This window comes from Garra rufa, chromosome 9, assembly GCF_049309525.1.
Source record: "Garra rufa chromosome 9, GarRuf1.0, whole genome shotgun sequence".
NCBI classification, from domain to species: Eukaryota; Metazoa; Chordata; class Actinopteri; order Cypriniformes; family Cyprinidae; genus Garra; species Garra rufa.
The window spans coordinates 22477349-22495288 of NC_133369.1; the positions used below are offsets into that span (position 1 = coordinate 22477349).

A 17940-nucleotide genomic window follows, 5' to 3' on the forward strand; every position below is an offset into this window, starting at 1 on the left:
GGTTGCTAAGGGGGCAGGGGCAATGGCTCATTTTGAGACCATGCCAGAAACAAGCAAAGTGAGTGGCCGTATCCAATATACTTCTCAATAATAAGGATGATAAATCAATAAAAAACAAATGCACATTTAGAAATAATGATTCATAACCCATGTCTTGATGGCCTTTGTGAGATAAAATGCTGATTTTGCTAAATAATCTAGATTTTATATATATATAAAAAAGCTATTTTAGTTACTGGCCCAATTTACCTGAATGTTTTAAGATAAAATGAGCCAATAATTTCTGTTAAAATGGGCCACCTTCTGACATTTTGATATATAAGTGGTTGAAGTGGTGTTGTAGCCTAATGTTAAACTATTTATTACAGACATCATGAAAAACAGAAAGGATCAGAAAGGAAAGAAGAGGGTCAGAAAGGAACATTAAGGATAGTTATACTCTGTGTTATACTCTGTGATACTCTCATGAACGTGCGGCGAAAACTGACACGAAAGATAAGAAATTGTTGAAAAAGTCATTATTTTGGTTTTCTTTGCGCACAAAAAGTAATCTTGTAGCTTCATAAAATTAAGGTTGAACCACTGATGTCACATTGATTTTAATACCTTAATATGTGTTCCGAAGATGAACAAATGTCTTACGAGTTTGGAATGAGATGAGGATGAGTAAATAATGACACAATTTTGATTTTGGGGTGAAGTGTCCCTTTAACATTTATAATTAAGTTAAAATTAAACAATAAATCAATTTCTATCATTAACAAAAATAGAAAGTATAGACTATATTTTGTTACTTATTTTGTTAAAACCTATGGCTATATTAGCTATTTTTTTTAAATTACAGTTCATGACAATAAGGCCTGTGAATGTTATCCAGCTAGTTGAATAGCCCTGTCGTTTAAAAGGAGGCTGCAGGCAGTCAGTCACTAGATGGCAGTGTGGATTTAAGAAACCTTGAACGATTTATTGTGTGACCACAGAAGAAGACCTTCAAAAGCAACATGTCTGCGCATGGAGAAATGTGAACACGCTTTGGAAATTAAACTCCTTGTAACTGGTGATTTCAGGCTATTTTATTAGGTTTGTACAGCTGACGGTAATTATACGTCTTGATCCATACAAAATATATGTAAAGAGTTTTATAATCTATATAAAGAGTTGCAAGCCTCATTAAGCTTAATATAATTACTAAATCTGACATTTGCTTCTACAGAAAGAAATGTCTACCCCAGCGAAAGCAGTAACGAAGAAGGAAAAAAAGAAGCCCATTCCTGTGAAAACTTCACTGAATAGCCCATACACGATTCAGTGGTGTCCACTGGAAAGAGAAAACAAGCATTTAATACTGAAAACGCTTCAAGTCAAACTATCCGCTGTGGGGCTTCAGAAACAACGTGTCAATAGAGTTCGCGAGTGGGGAAGCAAAAGGAGGTCAAGAAAAAAGGCATCAAAACCCACTGAGGATCAAAAACCCACTGAGAGTGTACAAACCCCCTCTAAGCCGACCGAGCCGTGCTGGAGCAACCCGTCCGTCAGGAAACAGCTGGCCATCGGCATCAACGAGGTCACTAAAGGCCTGGAGAGGAATGAACTGAGTTTGGTGCTCGTCTGTAATTCGGTAAAACCAGCACACATGACATTTCATTTAATTCCGTTGAGTAAAACGAGGTCCGTGCCCGCCTGTCAGGTCCCCAGTCTGAGCGACACTCTCGCGGTGCAGCTGGGTCTCAAGTGCGTCCTGGCGCTGGGATTCAAACGCGGTAGCGAGGTGTTCGAGGACGTGGTCCGCACGATTACACCTGTGGTCCCGCCGCTCAACGTGTCTTGGATTCCGACGAATTCTCAAAAGAAAGCCGAGAAAAAGCAGAGCGATACAGTGAGGGGACAGAAGAGGAAAATAGAAGACATTTCGGAAGAAGCAAATGACTCTTCTCCTGTAGACCTTCAGCCTCTGAAAGTTAAGAAAATCATCCCGAATCCTAAGAAAATCAGAAAACCCAAAAAGGGGGCCAAGTAAAAGTGCTTTATATGAATGCAAGGTGTTTGGACAGATGTGAATTGTTTAGTATATTTATAAGTTTATGGAGAAGGAAAAAGACTGAGATGAGTTCTGTTTTATATTTTGGATGCTTTTATTCAGTCAAATATCCATGCTGGTATACCATGATGTATATTTTTTTCAATTAGATATTTGGGTGGACTGTCATGTTTGACATGGTGCTGGTACTTATTCCCATCAGTTCCAACCTGCAATGGAGTTCAATAAAAATACTGTCTTCAGAAAGAGAAAGCTGATCGTTTAAAATTACACAATTTGACATTTAAAAAACAACCTCTCTGAAATAAGGCAAGTACTTCGGGTGTTCCCACCATAACCCATAAGTTCTTAAACCGTACAGATTGGGAAAAAAAAGGTTTCATGCTCATTTCATACAGCAAGCCTTAGAAAAAACATACGCAAACCGACATTCGCAAAAGTGCCCTGGACGTTGTTGAATGAAACCATGTGGAACTTTGAGAGGAGTACCTTTCTTTTGAAGCGTGTCTGGACGTGCGCTTATTTAAAAGCATATTGTAGATTCAGATACATTAAAGCAAACCATGACGAGATAAGCTGTATTAACACAAAACCAGCTTCTGCTATATAATAAGGTTGTTCACATTTCATTACGCCTCACCAGTGATTGTAACTGAACAGCGAGCAAGCTTTCCTGACCGCATCACCAAAAGCACTGGGAGAAATGCTTATATCAAAACAACAATGCACACATGATTGTTTAACTCCCCTTGTGCTTAAGTATAGCAAAATCACCAGGGCCTGATCGCAAATGCACCATTTGAACGAGGTTATGCTTTGACTGCAAGGAATACTGAAAGAAAATCAAGAAGAAGATGGAACATGTAACTTAAATACAATTCTAAATATCAGAATTGCTTTACTAAAATAATTTAAAAACACTAAACGGTAAAGAACAGAAACGGGTGGGAAAAAGAAGCTACTTAAGGAAGGTGTGACAATCATGTCTGAAAAAAAACAAAAAAATTAATTCACATTCAAAAATCTAAACGTTTCTTTTGGACGGACGAAACCTAAATAAACACATTATTCTTAAAAATGCACCTCAGAGCAGTCCGGCCCTTTTAGAAAGTTGATGTTGTGCTTCAAAATGCAATACATTCTTCCACACGTTTAACCATTTACGCGCCCCCCTCCCTCCCCTCGCACAGACAGCAGGAACCCCAAACGGTATATGTCTTTAAAGGCAGCTCCATAGAAAAGACTTTGGATTTCGACCCCCCCCGTTCCTGTTCCGTTGTAAACCTCACAACACGTAATAAATATCTGGCATTAAATGTACAGCTTGCTAGTTCACACAAATGTATCAACACTCCTTCATAATACAAAACAAACGAACAAAAAGACAAAAACAATGGGATTAAACATGTTCTGTGAGAGGATACAGAGCGCATGTTAAGGAAAATAAACAACACTACATGTATGTGTTTATGTATGCATGTATGAATGTATGTCTGTATACAGCTTGTGGATGTGTTTGACCTTGATAAATGTTTCTCACATTCTCAGAGAGAGAGAGAGAGAGAGAGTCAAAGACAAAGAGAAAAGAGGGGAGATCCCTCGATAACTGGAACAAGACCTAAGAGAGCTGCACAACATAACTCATTCACTTTGAATGGATGTCAGTTTTTCCTCTTTATATTGACTACGTCCAAGTCAGGGAATCTGAGATGGACCTCTCGATCAGTCGGCATCCAACACGAAGCAGCCAGTTACTGTAAAACAAGGCCAACCTGGGGGGGAAAGGAGAAGTGAATACATTTTTAATTACTGATATAAAAAAATATATACTGTATATAATATGTAACCGTTAGACAATGTTATAAAAAAAAAACTGTATATAAGATAGTTTGTGAAGTCACCCAAGCCACAAAAATGTTTTAAAAGATTTTGCACCATGCAAATGTTTCTTTAACAAGCATTTAAAGGGATAGTTCACCCAGAAATGAGAATTATGTCATTAATTACTCGCCCTCATATCATTCCAAAACTGTAAGACACAAATTAATATGGTTGTTATATCAAAATCTCATGATACAATATATATTAATTGCAAAAATTAAAAATGTGCAAAAATTAATTTTGTACATTTTAACACACTTTCAGAGTTTCAAATTTAGAGCTCCAACCCATGTTCTTAACTAAGAAAACTCAAATCAGAAAAAAGTCTTTAAAGGAGTAGTTCACTTTCAGAACAAAAATTTACAGATAATGTACTCACCCCCTTGTCATCCAAGATGTTCATGTCTTTCTATCTTCAGTCGTAAGGAATTAGTTTTTTGAAGAAAAACATTTCAGGATTTCCTTCCATATAATGGACTTCTATGGTGCCCCTGAGTTTGAACTTCCAAAATGCAGCTTCAAATGGCTCTAAACAATCACAGCTGAGGAAAAAAGGGTCTTATCTAGATTATTTATAATATTTATAATATGATATAAACGATTATTTTCTAAAACCTTTCTTATTTTCTATACTTTTTAACCTCAAATGCTCGTCTAGTCTAGCTCTGCAAGATGAGCGTTTGAGATTAAAAAGTATATAAGTTGTAAATATTTTTAGAAAATAACCGAACGTTTCGCTAGATAAGACCCTTCTTCCTCGGCTGGGATCATTTAGAGTCCTTTGAAGCTGCATTTCAACTGCATTTTGGAAGTTCAAACTCGGGGGCACCATAAGTCCATTATATAGGGAGAAATCCTGAAATGTTTTCCTCAAAAAACACCATTTCTTTACAACTGAATAAAGAAAGACATGAACATTATCTGTAAATTTTTGTTCTGAAACTTAACTACTCCTTTAAAAGGGACTCAACCCTCTTTTTATTTGTGGTATACTGTCTCAGTCTAAATTACATTCACACTGGTGTTTCAGAAAGTCAAACAAAAAATAATATAATAATAATAATAATCAAAACAGTTTTATATTATTGTTATTCCTATGACAGTAATTGCCATTTACGGTAAAACAATTGCACTGTAAAATAAATAAAGATGATTATTTCATAGGTATATTATTTTTGCTTTACACTACAGTAGGGAATTTATAATACTTCTTTCCTAATTATTACACTTTAAAGAGATATTTTGAATTTGCACTATGGTAACATTACCTATTTAAACCTCTAGCTGTCAGCAACTCACTGCACTTTTAAGATTTTATTTTGACAGAAAACTCCTGCTTCAGTGGAAACAGGCTTACAAAAATGCATCTCACTACAAATCTAGTGAAATGCTGTAATTATCTGCCACAAAATTCATTCACTGTGAACAGTGCCGTTCTGAGGCGCGGAAAACACCAGAACGACTAAACAAAGCACGCGCTGTGCTTTGAAAAGCGCATAGAAAACAGACTTAATGAATGGTTAAGCCATATTGTGGTTTTAAGACACAATTTTAAAGACATTTTATGTTAGAATATGAAGTCCAAATAAATTTTAAGAACTACACTTTTTGCCCGGAAGACCTATTGTTTCATATTGTCATGTGACCACGATGATATTGAGACATGTTTTGCTATTGCGATACCGCGATATTGATCATCCCTACAAATAAGGATATTTTTGATTAAATCCAAGAGCTTTCTAACCCTGCATAGACAGCTGACACATTCAAGGCTCAGAAAGATAGTTAGGACATTGTTAAAATAGTTGATGTGACATCAGTTGTCCACTAGGGTGACCATACGTCCTCTTTTACCCGGACATGTCCTCCTTTTTGGCTATAAAATTATGTCCAGGGGGGATTTTGTAAAATATCATAAAATGTCCGGGTTTTTTTACCTCATTTCACTGACCGTGATTAATTCAACACTTTAAATGCAGCCACTGCCCACCGGCATTATTCTGAGGTACCTGTCTGATGACGTGAAAGACCCAGTTGTCAAAACAAAACAAACGAGGAGCTGCGCTGCAAGAGCTGTGTGTCACTAACATGTTGAAACGCAAATGTAGTTTCACAGACGAATTGCAAAAAAAATACCCGATGTTCATTCGTGGTCGTGATAAATGGGAAGCATTGTGCACCATCTGCACCTTTGCTGCCCTCCAAAGGCAAAGTGCAGTAACTACACCAACACTGAAACAGAAAAATGCCTTTAAAGTTTTTAGGCCAGCTAGTCAAACATGTTGACACTCTTGTTTCTCAGAAACACTCTCGTTTCTTTGGGACAAAATTGATCAGGAGACTTTGCCACAAGACAAAACAGTTTTCATAAAGTCAATTTTAAGCCTCAATTTTGACCAAATGCGTAGTTAATGCGTGGGCGTGGGGGGGGGGGGGGTGCATCCTGGGGAGGGTGTCCTCTTTTTGGATTCTCAGAATATCAGTGAGTCCCTTATCAGTGGTTTAACCGCAATTTTATGAAACGAAGACAATATTTTTTTGTGTGCAAAGAAAAACCTCTCTTTGTTCATCGTCTGAATATTCTGGTTCAAATAAGTAAGGCTGGGCAAAAAACTGCAAATCATCCAGGTTCTATGTCAGAATGCTGGCTCCTGCATCAGCAGCACCAAATACGTGCGTGGTACTCTCATGAACAAGTGGAGGAGACTGACACAGAGGAGAAGAAATTGTGGAATAAAGTCGTTATTTTTGTTTTCTTTGCGTACAAAAAGTATTCTTGTAGCTTCATAACATTACGGTTGAACCACTGATGTCACACGGACTCTTTCAACAATGTCCTTGATACTTTTCTGAACCTTGAATGTGGTAGTTGCATTGCTGTCTATGCAGGGTCAGAAAGCTCTCAGATTTCATCAAAAATATCTTAATTTGTGTTCCAAAGATCAATGAAGGTTTTACGTTTTGAAAAACATGAAGCTAAGTAATTAATGACAGAATTATCTTTTTTGGATGAACTATCCCTTTAAAGCATCCCTTTAAAGCATCAAAGCTGGGATATAAAAGATAAAAAGATGGAATCTTACTTTCTCTGGGTCCATGGGAGGGCATTTCCAGTTGTACAGATAATACTGCAGGTTACCATCACCAATCCCAAACTTAAGCTTTTCCAAGAAATTCTTATTGTCCATTAGATCCAGCGCATTAAAAACATCAAAACCTTTCTGATGTTCCGAAACATCCCCAAAAAAAAGAGGAAATATGAATTTCAATATATGAACACATGATTTAACAACAAATCATTAGTAAGAAGTCATTAGTCAACAAATCATTAGTAATAGTCTTGGTTAACAAGTTCAGTGCTTCTGATGTGTTTGTACCTGTTTGGCTAGGATGAGAGCATCATTCATCAAGTCTATGAGCGGCGTCTCTGTGTGGACATTGTAAAAGGAATAAGCAGCCTTCAGGCTTTTGTGCAGTGGATGATGCATCACTGTGGATGGCAGGGTGTAGAAACTGATGAAGTCCGTTAGCATCCCACCAGAGCCCTTTCAAGGAAGCACAGTAAGAAAGAATTAGGCTAGGAAAATAAATAATTTTGTCTTGAATCAAGAAATGATTCTAAATCAATTCTGAGACTTTCTGATTCTCTCAAATCGATTCTGAGGTTAATTTTTAACAGCCATACTCTGCTTGCTTTCAATTCCTTACACACACTTGAACCAAAAATAATCATTCATAAAGATCGAAAAGGTTGAAGCGAATTACAAGGGTGTTTACATTAAAGGTTGTATCAGCGATTTCAAGCCTGAAACATAAAGTGTCAAATTCAGCTGACCTTTCTTCACGATGTCCCATAAATCGACTGTAAAAAAAAAAAAAAACGCGTCTCTCTGGTCAGCCTAGGGTCCGAGAAATGCCAAAAAAAACAATCGGTGCTATCAACTATTCCACAGAAAAACAAACAGTGTTCCAACCAATCAGCATCAGGGGTTTGGTGTTGTGGACTTTCGCTCCGCCTCCCTCACATCCCTGCACCAGTAGGAAAGTCCACAACACCAACCCCCTGACGCTGATTGGTTGGAACACCGTTTGTTTTTCTGTGGAAAGGTTGGTAGCACCGATTGTTTTTTTGGCATATCTCGGACCCTAGGTTGACCAGAGAGACGCGTTTTTTTTACAGTCGATTTATGGGGCAGGCAGCGAGCGGATCGTGAAGAAAGGTCAGCTGAATTTGACACTTTATATTTCAGGCTTGAAATCGCTGATACAACCTTTAATCTCACGACATAAAAGCATTCTGAGCCGAGGGGAAATTACATGATTTACATGACGCTGTTCAGTGATGTTTTTTGTGAGCATTTGAGTGTGCAGTTAAAAACTAGATTAGAGCACCATCTGCTGTTAAAAACTAACCTCAGAATCGATCCACCAATCGCAATGCATCAATTTATTGTTGTAGCCCTAGTATAAATATGAAGATAAACCTGATTAAAATATAATCAGCAGGTTGCCACGCATACCTCGACTACATAAGTGTCAATGATGTTCTCCTGCGGTAGGAACCAGTGCTTCACCTCCTCTTCTCCCATGACAGGCCGCAGGTGGAACTGGCTCAGGTGTTTCTGCAGCAATGCTGTCACCAGCTTCACATCCCCATCTCCCATCGGCCTCAAACCAGGAGTACGTGTGCTCTAAGGAAAAATACACAACAAAATCATGGAATTTAAATTTAAAAGGAAAAAAAGAAAGAAGAAGTTATTCTAAACCTAAAAAAAACCCAGCATTATGGGTTTGGGGCAATATAATGTTAATTTCTGGATGCACTATTCCTTTAAGAGGTTTTTTTTAAGAATCTTTATTTTGAAGTAACAAAATGGCTTACATCAGGTAATCTGTACAGCTTCATTGTCCGTTGTAGTGTCATATTTCTGCTGAGATGGGAAAACTTAACCTCCACAAGCTTCCTGGGGTTTAGAGAGCGATGCCAGTATCTGTAAAGATACAGATTAACAGGTACAATCTCACCGAAATGCTTCAAATTAGCATCTAATAACACAAAGGAGAGTAATTAGATTTGGTACCTGCATGTGGAAACAGGTTTGGGCAGAACTACACCAGCAGTGTATACAGCCTGGAAAATTCCCTCTAAATTGACCCGTCGCGTGATCTCTCGGATTAGTACAGGAGCAACACGCTTTGAGCGCAATTTTTTATGCACACACAGGAAGTTAATCTCCACCATCCTCTTCAACCTTTGGATGCAAACAGAAAACTCTCAAAACTGACAAACACAAATGGTAAAGCCTGCACAAAAGTTTCTAGCTTCTACTCACGTGTCATAGATGTGGATGTCAGCAGGAATGGCACTGATGAACCCAACCAGCTTCTTATTGGACGAGACCCTGACACCACAGTGCCACTGGGGCAGCCAACCCGGGGGACGTAACGCCCTTATAGTGAAAGACAGCAAAAGAAACTGTCACACATCTTAGATGAGCAAAATATGATGCAAAGCATCAAACAATCACTTACCATTTCAGAAAATTAGGAGAATAGTCAAATCTAAACATGTTGTCATCATCCTCAACGTAATTTTCATTCAGCAAAGTGTATAACTCCTTCAGCTACAAAAGAGAAAATACTTTGATTTTGTATACATAGGGCTATTTTATTTTTTTAATGAGCAATTTTTTTCATTAATGCATATACCACTTCAGCATTGCTAAGGTCCAGTGTGTCCCACATAAAACCCTGCGGGAGGGAATATGGCTCTTGTCTGATATTTTCTTTATCCGGCTCAATTGGCCCATGAGTTGTCACCACCTCATCTGCAAAGAAACAGAAGCAGCTCTTTAGATCTTGGAAATCATATATTAGTGTATAGCAGGTTTTGTCAGTCGAATACTTTTGACCTTATATATTTTCTTGAAGTAACCTCTAAGATTTTAGAAACACATTTGCATGTTCACAGTTCTGTGATATTGGTTAATGGCTACATGTCATGCAGGTATACAAATAAAACATTTTTTAATAAAAGCCATTTTGATAGGTTTTACTTAGTTAAAAAAAAAAAATAAGAGAGAGATGTGTGAACCCCAGTTTGGGAAACTCTGATGTACATAAAAATGAACAATCACCTGGTTAAAGAAAGAAAAATACACCACAGTTCAAAGGTTTGGGATCAGTAAGACTTGTAATGTTTTTCAAAAAAGTCTCTTATGCTAATAAAGGCTGCATGTATTTGATAAAAAAAAAAAACCGAAATACTGTGAAATATTACTATAATATAAATAAAATAATTTATATTTTAATATACTTTGAAATATTATTTATTCCTGTGATGCAAAGCTGAATTTTAATAAGCCATTACTCCTATCTTAAGTCTCACATGATCAGTCAGAAATCATTCTAATATGCTGATTTATGATTCAATGTTGGAAACAGTTGTGCTGCCAAATATTTTATTGGAACCTGTGATACTTTTTTCAGGATTCTTTGATGAATAAAACGTATGAGTAAAAAGAAAATATAAATCTTTTCTAACAATATATATGTCTTTGCTATCACTTTCTATCAATTTAAAACATCCCTGCTGAATAAAATGATTAATTTCTTAAAAAAAAAAAAACTAAGAATAAAAATTTACTTTTGAATTTTTTTAATCATTTTTAAATAAATGCTGTTCTTTGATTTCTGAAGTCTCATTTGACTGAAGACTGGAGTAATGAAGCAGAAAATTTAGCTTTAATTACAGGAATAAATTAGATTTCAACAAATATTAAAATAGAAAAATATTATTTTACATTGCAATAATATTTCCCAATATTAAATTTTCTTGTCTTTTGATAAAAACAACAACAACAACAACATTAAAAAACATTGAAAATCGTACTAATCCCAAACTTTTGAACAGCAGTGAACATTACATGAAATATTGAAATTTTGAACTGCAGTGTAACTAGACATCTTATGCTTGTGCTTTCATTCATGATGCAGGTTGTGCTTTCTGCATAAACCATAAGTTGATTTTCTTGTTGAATACACCACTGTTTAAGGATCAATGTAAGATTCTGACTAGTACGGATTTGCCAAGTTGCTTACATTTGCAATGTTGCAATCAAACACGTGTAGAGGTAACATATGACTTACTGAGTTTGGGCACAGGTTGGGTGTCCCAGAACTGGTACTTGTGCTTTGTGGCCTCATCTATGTTTTTGGCTGGACCTTGACAGGTGGACAGGAGCTCCATAGCTCTCTGAATGTCCTGCAGTTTCTGCATTGGAATGGCAGGGTTCTGAGACAGAAACAAAGGGAAATCAGCATCTTCATTGTTGTTGTTTTTACAAACCCTTCTGATAACACTATATAAAGCAGAAACCTTTATCTCCTGAGAATCAGAGGCAGAGTCAGACTTGGTTCCTCCTGAGCTTGGCTTCTCCTTCTTTCTCTTCTGTTTCTTCTTTTTCTTCTTTGCACCAAGATCACCCCCAGGACTCCTTAACAAAACCACAATACCTTTCAAAAGCCAGACAGACCTTACTAACAACGTGTATTACCCGTTTATGGGATTCAAAGACCTAACAGGCATAGCAGGTGAAAGTGTCAACGGGTTCCTGTTATAACAATAGCCTGGAGGGTGACTGCCAGAGGAAAAACCATAAAAGCAACTGTCAGTCTCTTCATGGAAGCAGGTCAAACTTCGTAAGCCATTCCTGAGGGATGTAAGTCTGCCTGACAACAACAGACAATCATCATCCTCGGTTCTCGAGCTGACAAAGATGCTCGACTGCAATGCTGCTCACTCAGCTCATAAAGAGGATCAAGCGTGTTTGTATTGTTCAGAGATGATGAAGACAGTCTAATGAAACAGGCGGATGCTTTCCACTCCCATTATGTAAATATGAAGAACAACTGAAACTTAAAAACCAAACAGACTAATAAATATGTTCAGAAACATAGTGGAGAAGCGCCTGGAGGACTTGAACATTAAATCCTTGAACATTAATGTCGAGCTAGCTACAGCTAACTACTTTGATTCAAACGCTGTGTAAAATGAATATCGACACTTGTACAGGCTATTTTAAAATGTTTATATATGCCGCTATGTGTCCGTCATACAAATAACGAGCTATTACATTAGCCGACTTGTTTAAAATGCACTAATTCTCCTCCTAGATACCTGGTTGCTAAGCTAACCGTTTGTTTACATCTCTGGAGCAGTTAAACGGCGACGGTTTGCCGCGGCTAATCCTGGCTCAAACAGCAGCTCTTTGGCGCCTGCTCACCCCTGCATGTGCTCATTTTCCTCCTCGTTGTCTCCGTCGATGCCGCAGGTGTCCTGGTCGTCCAGCTCCAGGCTCTGCTGGCTGGCCGCGGACTCGCTGTCCTCCGCCATCATGGATGAATCTGCTGCAAATCCTCACGACAAAACTACTCAATAAAAAACACGGAAAACAGCACCGTCTACCGATTACTGCCACTAATAGCCCGTGAGTGTGAATGGAGACAAGGACAGGCCATCCTGATAATGTACATTATCTAAACGCAAAAATGTGGTTAATTGATATTATATATATTAAATATATAGACTAGACTATTTGGATTAAAAGTTGTATTTGACGTAAGCGTGAGTTGAAATGTTATTATTATTAATATATTTAAAAGTGTGCATCATTTCAGTTATATTGCTCGTTTTTATTTAATTGTTAAATTATAGTATAATTAATGTTGCTCAGATTTACAGCAGTCTCGCTCACCCTAACCGAAAGTTTTTTTTTAAATAACAATAATAATATATTTTGTTATAATTTGTTATAATTATTATTGTTATAATTATAACAAATTTTAAATAAAATTTTAAATAAATAAAATAACTATATATAAATAAAAATAACTAAAAAACTAAGTAAAACCACAACTTGTAATCAAATTATAAAGATATAAAATTTACAATTTAAAAATTGTGCCATAAATGAGAAAAAAAATAAGTTACATATTCATAACAATACATATTAATAGTAATAACAATTGCGTATGAACCCTTCTGCAGAATTGGTTCAAAGAAAATATGTGTATGCAAATTGTATAATATCCAAGGTACACATTTCTAGTAATTGTGCAGTTAATTCTCATACTGTATTTTCATAGTTTTGAAATATTTTTCCTCTCCCCAAATGTGTTACTAACGAAACACAGTAATATATAATTTTATAAGAAGGGTTATATTGACCTATTAGGATTTTGTTTACATCTACATTGTTAATAATGTTTTTGCCATTTTATTAAGTAATTTTTAGATACAATTTATGAGATTTGTATTTTGAATCCAATTTTTCTTTGTAAAAGGCATGAGGTTAATCATATTGATTACAAATGTAAGGATTCATTAGCTTGAATATACATTGAATCAAACAATATCATAACATCTTAGTTAATAATTCAAAATACTTTATTTTTGACTAAACATCTCATGTTATGGTCGTGACAGCACATTTTTGGTAATGACATTAATGTTTTGGTAGCGACCACATCACAATACAGAATTTTAACTTGCATACTAAAATAATAAAAAATTGCATAACTGTGCTAAAATTGTTTACTTTCCCAAATAAAGGATTATGTTGTCTCTTGTCACTACAAACCCTCTATACACCTTTCATCAAACCTTGATTCGTCATAGCCCTAAAAGTGTAGATTAAAATGAATATCTATTAGTATATGTTGAGCTTGGTTAAAACACCCTTAACTGAAACAAGTCCAGTGCTTTCCATTTCATTTAAATATTAACGGTACTGTGAGTTTTTGTACCATCTTTAACATCATCCAGTGCAGCCAGACTGAGATCTGACCCTGATGTTTCTTGCATTGATGATCTGACTGTATTCCACCAGCATTGGATATGTAGAAAAATAACATTCAACTAGTGTTGATCAGGTTTTTGGCTTTATTGGGATAATAATAGGCCTGAATTATAATACAAGCAACCAATCCAGACATTCAAAGTAGATTGCTGAAGAGCAGAGTGACACAAAGATTCTTACAAAGTGGTTTCCCTGGCAACAAGCCAGACTTTCAACAGCTTTCAACTAACATTACATCGCTCTCAGTCCTACATCAGTGCATACACACACTGCATAGTATGTCTACAGCCGACACACAGGTACACCGAGCAACACACACTCACACGAGCATAAACAACTGGGTGAATGAATATGTACATACATACAAAGCAAAGAATAAACCAGAATCATAGGATGCACTGAACATACAGGGGGTTTCAAAAGTCTGAGACTACTAGTAAGAACTGATTGAACAAAAATGTATTAAAATAATAATAAAAAAAAAATGCAATTTTTTCTATTACAAGTAATTTCTGTATAACAATTTGAGTGAAGTTGAATTGGATTTTTTATTTTTTTTGGTATGTCCCCTTTTTGCTTTACTGACAGCAGCACTTGAGTTGCATAAACAAATCTGCATATTAGTAACCTAAATCAAATCAAATCATAAATATTTTAAAAAGGATTAAAAAAGGGTTAAAATAGATTGTAAATGCCAGATTTTCAGTGTAGTTTCAGACTTTTGGACCCCACTGCAAATCCAGATACAACATTAAACACTTACACACATACAACAAGATCAAAGGAGGAGTAATGCCACATGGAGTCGATATATTGTGAAAAACATTAAATCATACGACGAACTGATAATGGTGGAAAGGAAAAGTAAATCTAATGATGAATATAAATGATCATTAGAAAGGCACTTAAGACAAAAAAACAACAGTTTGGGAGAAAAAAGCTGGTGGCGGTTTATGTAAGCAAGTGCGGTTGAATCCAGCCCTTGTCTGAATATGCTGTCCGCTTCACTCACACGCTAAGGCAAGTTCAAACCAAAAAAACAATAACAAAACAATTAAAATACAGTGGTTACAATAAAAATATGATGCATCTCAAGCTACACGATCCTTCAGTTTAAAGCAATGCATAGTGTTTTTTTTCCTCTTTAACTGGTGGGTCTGCTGCTCTGAAGCATTGTTGGCAAGTCCTATTGTAATCCTTAGTTTGAAAGAAACGCACATTTGAAAATGACTGATTAACAAGAACAAACGGTGCATTATGTAAACTTATTTGGTTTCACAAAGCTTCAGCTGTACTCTACTCATGAATGCATGATACCAATAAAACTAAAAATGGCTGTGATTAGACTGTAGATCCTATTATAGTGGTTCTGTGTTTTTTTACTCATTCCTACGCTCATCTCATAAAATGTTCAGAAACAAGTGCTGGGAAACACTTAGTGGTGTAGTTGCAGTTGCAGTGTACACATGTGGCCACTAGATGTCATATTGCTTAAAAACAGCAGCATTTCATAAAGCTTAAACAACAATTCACCTTCAAAACAATGGCTTGCGAGATTTTTTGCTCAAAGTGTATGTCTGGAAAGCCATAGCAGTTGTGCATTAGATTCTTGGTATTTAATGGTGTTTTTCTGTTAGTTTTTTGCTTGAAAACTTCAGTTTGTTGTTCCTCATTCAGTCATGAGGCAGAGCTGCTCCAATGTTCATTTGTGCTATGGCTTTCTTGGCTTTCATTGCCACAGGCAAACAGCCACGCACAGACCTGCGCTCATAAGGCAACTCCATTCAACAGTCCAGCTAGGGACCACAGGGGAAGCACTTAAAGGGACAGTTCACCAAAAATGACTTCTGTCAGCATTTAGTCACCCTTATGACATTCCAAACCTGTATGACGTCTTGTGTTCTGCAAGAGAAAGCACAATGCTTCATATACAATGCAAGTCAATGGTGTCCAAAACAAGATTTGATTTCTATTGACTGTATGGACAAAAGAACATACAGGTATGGATCAACATGAGATTGAGTAAATGACAGAATGTTAATTTTTCTGGTAAACTATCCTTTCAACAACCATGTCATTTCAGGTTAAAGGCCAGTAGTGGTCGCTCCTCTCGTTTCTGCCACGGACTCTTCTTGTTCTCGTCTTCACCGGCATCATCAGGGACGGCGAGGTTGTCCGGCCGGGTGCTGCTGCTCATGTGCATTTGATTCTCCTCAGTCCTGAAAACGTCGCTATCTGTCCCTGTCTCCTCCACCATTTCAACCACAGGCTCGGTGAGAGGAGGTGGTGAAGGAAGCGAAGGTGGCGGAGGAAGCTCAGGGGGAGGCGAAGGAAGCTCAGGGGGAGGCGACGGAAGCTCAGGGGGAGGCGACGGAGGAGACAAAGTCCCTTCGTCTTTGTCTTCCCTCTCTTTTTCCTCCAATAAACCTTTTAGAGAGTTCTCTTCAGGGCTGCAGACTGGCGTTGGGCTCCCGCTGCTTTCTCCATTAGCATTTGAGTCCTCTACAAACACTAGCGGTGTGTATTCAACCACAGGCACCGCAGGTTGAGCCACAGCTTCGGCTTTAACCCCGACTTTATCGCGAAAACGTCGTCCCGGTGTCACGTCGCTCATGTCAACCCCAGAGTCTAGACTGGCGTCGTTGCTTCCGACACAACTGCTGTTGCATCCTGCTCTCTGCAAGTCGATGTAGGAATGGCGGATGTGTGCATTGGAGCGGCCGTCTAGTGATACAAACCAAGCTCTGGGGTGGGGGAGCGGCTTTCCTCCCCTGAGTTCCATCAAAGTCTTTTCGGCTAGAAGCTGATCTTCTCCGTTCATCTGCACCACATCCAGACCCGCTTGACTGAGCGAGTTGGGGAAGGAGAGATCGGCGGGAAGAGCAGCCGTTTGCAAGGTCCACTCCTCAACTCCTCCACCTCGGTCGTCCCCTGTCCCTTGCGTCCCTCCTTCTTGGTCTCTTTTGCCCCACGAGTGCGGGACTTGGCCTTGGGGTTGATGGCACGCGCTGAGCTCCGCTTGAATGCTTTCCAATTCACTCTGTACATCCGACTGCAAAAGGAGCGCTTGACCTGACAGAGGATGCGTCCCTGGAAGTCGCATGTAGTGGGCGGGAATGACGAGGGTGGGGCGAGCCTTGCGGTAAGTCTCTTCCCCTTGGTTGACTTGCAATTCAGAGGTGCAGCAGAGCAGAGCTCCAGGTCGGGGAAGTGGAGCGGGACGCTCCAGATGGTCTACAGAGCGGGATAGCTTGTAGTCGGCTGGCCGTCGCTCAATTCCTTGCTCCCGCTCTGGGGATCCGACAGGACTTGTGGATGCGGCTGAAACAGGAGAGAGGCGGTTATCACGCAAGCTTGATTTACTCTCTGAAGACAGTCGTCCTGCAGAGGAGGTTTGATGCAATGGATGGGGGGACGAGGACGAGATGGACATGTGGAGGGGGTGGACGGATGAAGTCGTGATGGATGTATAGCTACGCCGGTACTCTCCACGTTCCGCCGGTGAACCGTAACCCTCGGATGTATTGTTTGAACAAGTTGATTTGAGGGGAAATATCTCTACTGAGTGTTTGTAGAGGTTGGATCCACGGCTATGGAGCTCGCCATGTGAAGCTGCAAGCTCATTGGTCGAGGAGTCGTAGGGGGTGGGTTTAAGCATAGGTGTGTGCATGTCTGGCTCTGCCCCATTGTGGTCAAGATGAGTCTCACTGATGAGGTTCAGGTGGGACATGGAAGTAGCCTGGTCTCGTTTAGAGGTATCTAAAGTAGAGGATAGAGTGAACTTCCTATGGGCAGGTCGCATACGGGCACACTTCCTCCTGAAAGCACAGAAACAGCAGTTTATTTATCTTAACATATAAATTTATTTCCCTTAATGGCATAGTTCAACCAAAAATTAAAATTCTGTCTTTAATTACTCACCCTCATGTCGTTCCAAACCCATAAGATCGTCGTTCATCTTCGGAACACACATTAAGATATTTTGGATGAAATCTGAGAGCTTTCTGATCTTGCATAGACAGCAATGCAACTAACACATTCAAGGCCCAGAAAGGTAGTAAAGACATTGTTAAAATAGTCTATGTGATATTAGTGGTTCAACCATGATTTTATGAAGTGGTATGTCTTGGTACTCTTGCGAATGATGGCAAATGCTGACAC

The 17940-nt window shown here is 38.3% G+C and overlaps 3 protein-coding genes across 3 annotated transcripts in view; 1 reads left to right on the plus strand and 2 right to left on the minus strand.

Moving 5' to 3' along the window:
• The first annotated feature begins 989 nt into the window (after positions 1-989).
• On the plus strand, positions 990-2017 carry rpp38 (ribonuclease P/MRP 38 subunit). The gene is made up of 2 exons (XM_073846679.1): positions 990-1080; positions 1214-2017. The coding sequence occupies exon 2, from the start codon at positions 1220-1222 to the stop codon at positions 2015-2017; it is 798 nt and encodes a 265-aa protein (XP_073702780.1). The 5' UTR covers positions 990-1080; positions 1214-1219.
• Positions 2018-2108: 91 nt separating this feature from the next.
• On the minus strand, positions 2109-12332 carry nmt2 (N-myristoyltransferase 2). The gene is made up of 12 exons (XM_073846678.1): positions 12205-12332; positions 11298-11415; positions 11069-11213; positions 9629-9747; positions 9452-9543; positions 9253-9369; positions 9001-9171; positions 8802-8910; positions 8440-8610; positions 7297-7464; positions 7003-7140; positions 2109-3810 (listed from the first exon to the last, which is right to left on the minus strand). The coding sequence occupies exons 1-12, from the start codon at positions 12315-12317 to the stop codon at positions 3790-3792; spliced, it is 1482 nt and encodes a 493-aa protein (XP_073702779.1). The 5' UTR covers positions 12318-12332; the 3' UTR covers positions 2109-3789.
• Positions 12333-13839: 1507 nt separating this feature from the next.
• fam171a1 (family with sequence similarity 171 member A1) overlaps positions 13840-17940 on the minus strand; it is a 36778-nt gene continuing 32677 nt past the window's right edge. The window contains exon 8 of the mRNA XM_073846792.1: positions 13840-17597. Coding sequence (XP_073702893.1) covers positions 15854-17597 — 1744 coding nt within the window. The 3' untranslated portion in view covers positions 13840-15853. The remainder of the gene's footprint in view (positions 17598-17940) is intronic.

Coding starts and splice junctions, on each gene's coding strand:
- nmt2 (XM_073846678.1), bottom strand. CDS start 12,317: ATGATGGCGGAGGACAGCGAGTCCGCGGCCAGCCAGCAGAGCCTGGAG. Junction 11,214..11,297: donor CTGATTCTCAGGAGATAAAG/GTTTCTGCTTTA, acceptor TTTCTGTCTCAG/AACCCTGCCATTCCAATGCA. Junction 7,141..7,296: donor CTCTCATCCTAGCCAAACAG/GTACAAACACAT, acceptor TCGGAACATCAG/AAAGGTTTTGATGTTTTTAA.
- rpp38 (XM_073846679.1), top strand. CDS start 1,220: ATGTCTACCCCAGCGAAAGCAGTAACGAAGAAGGAAAAAAAGAAGCCC.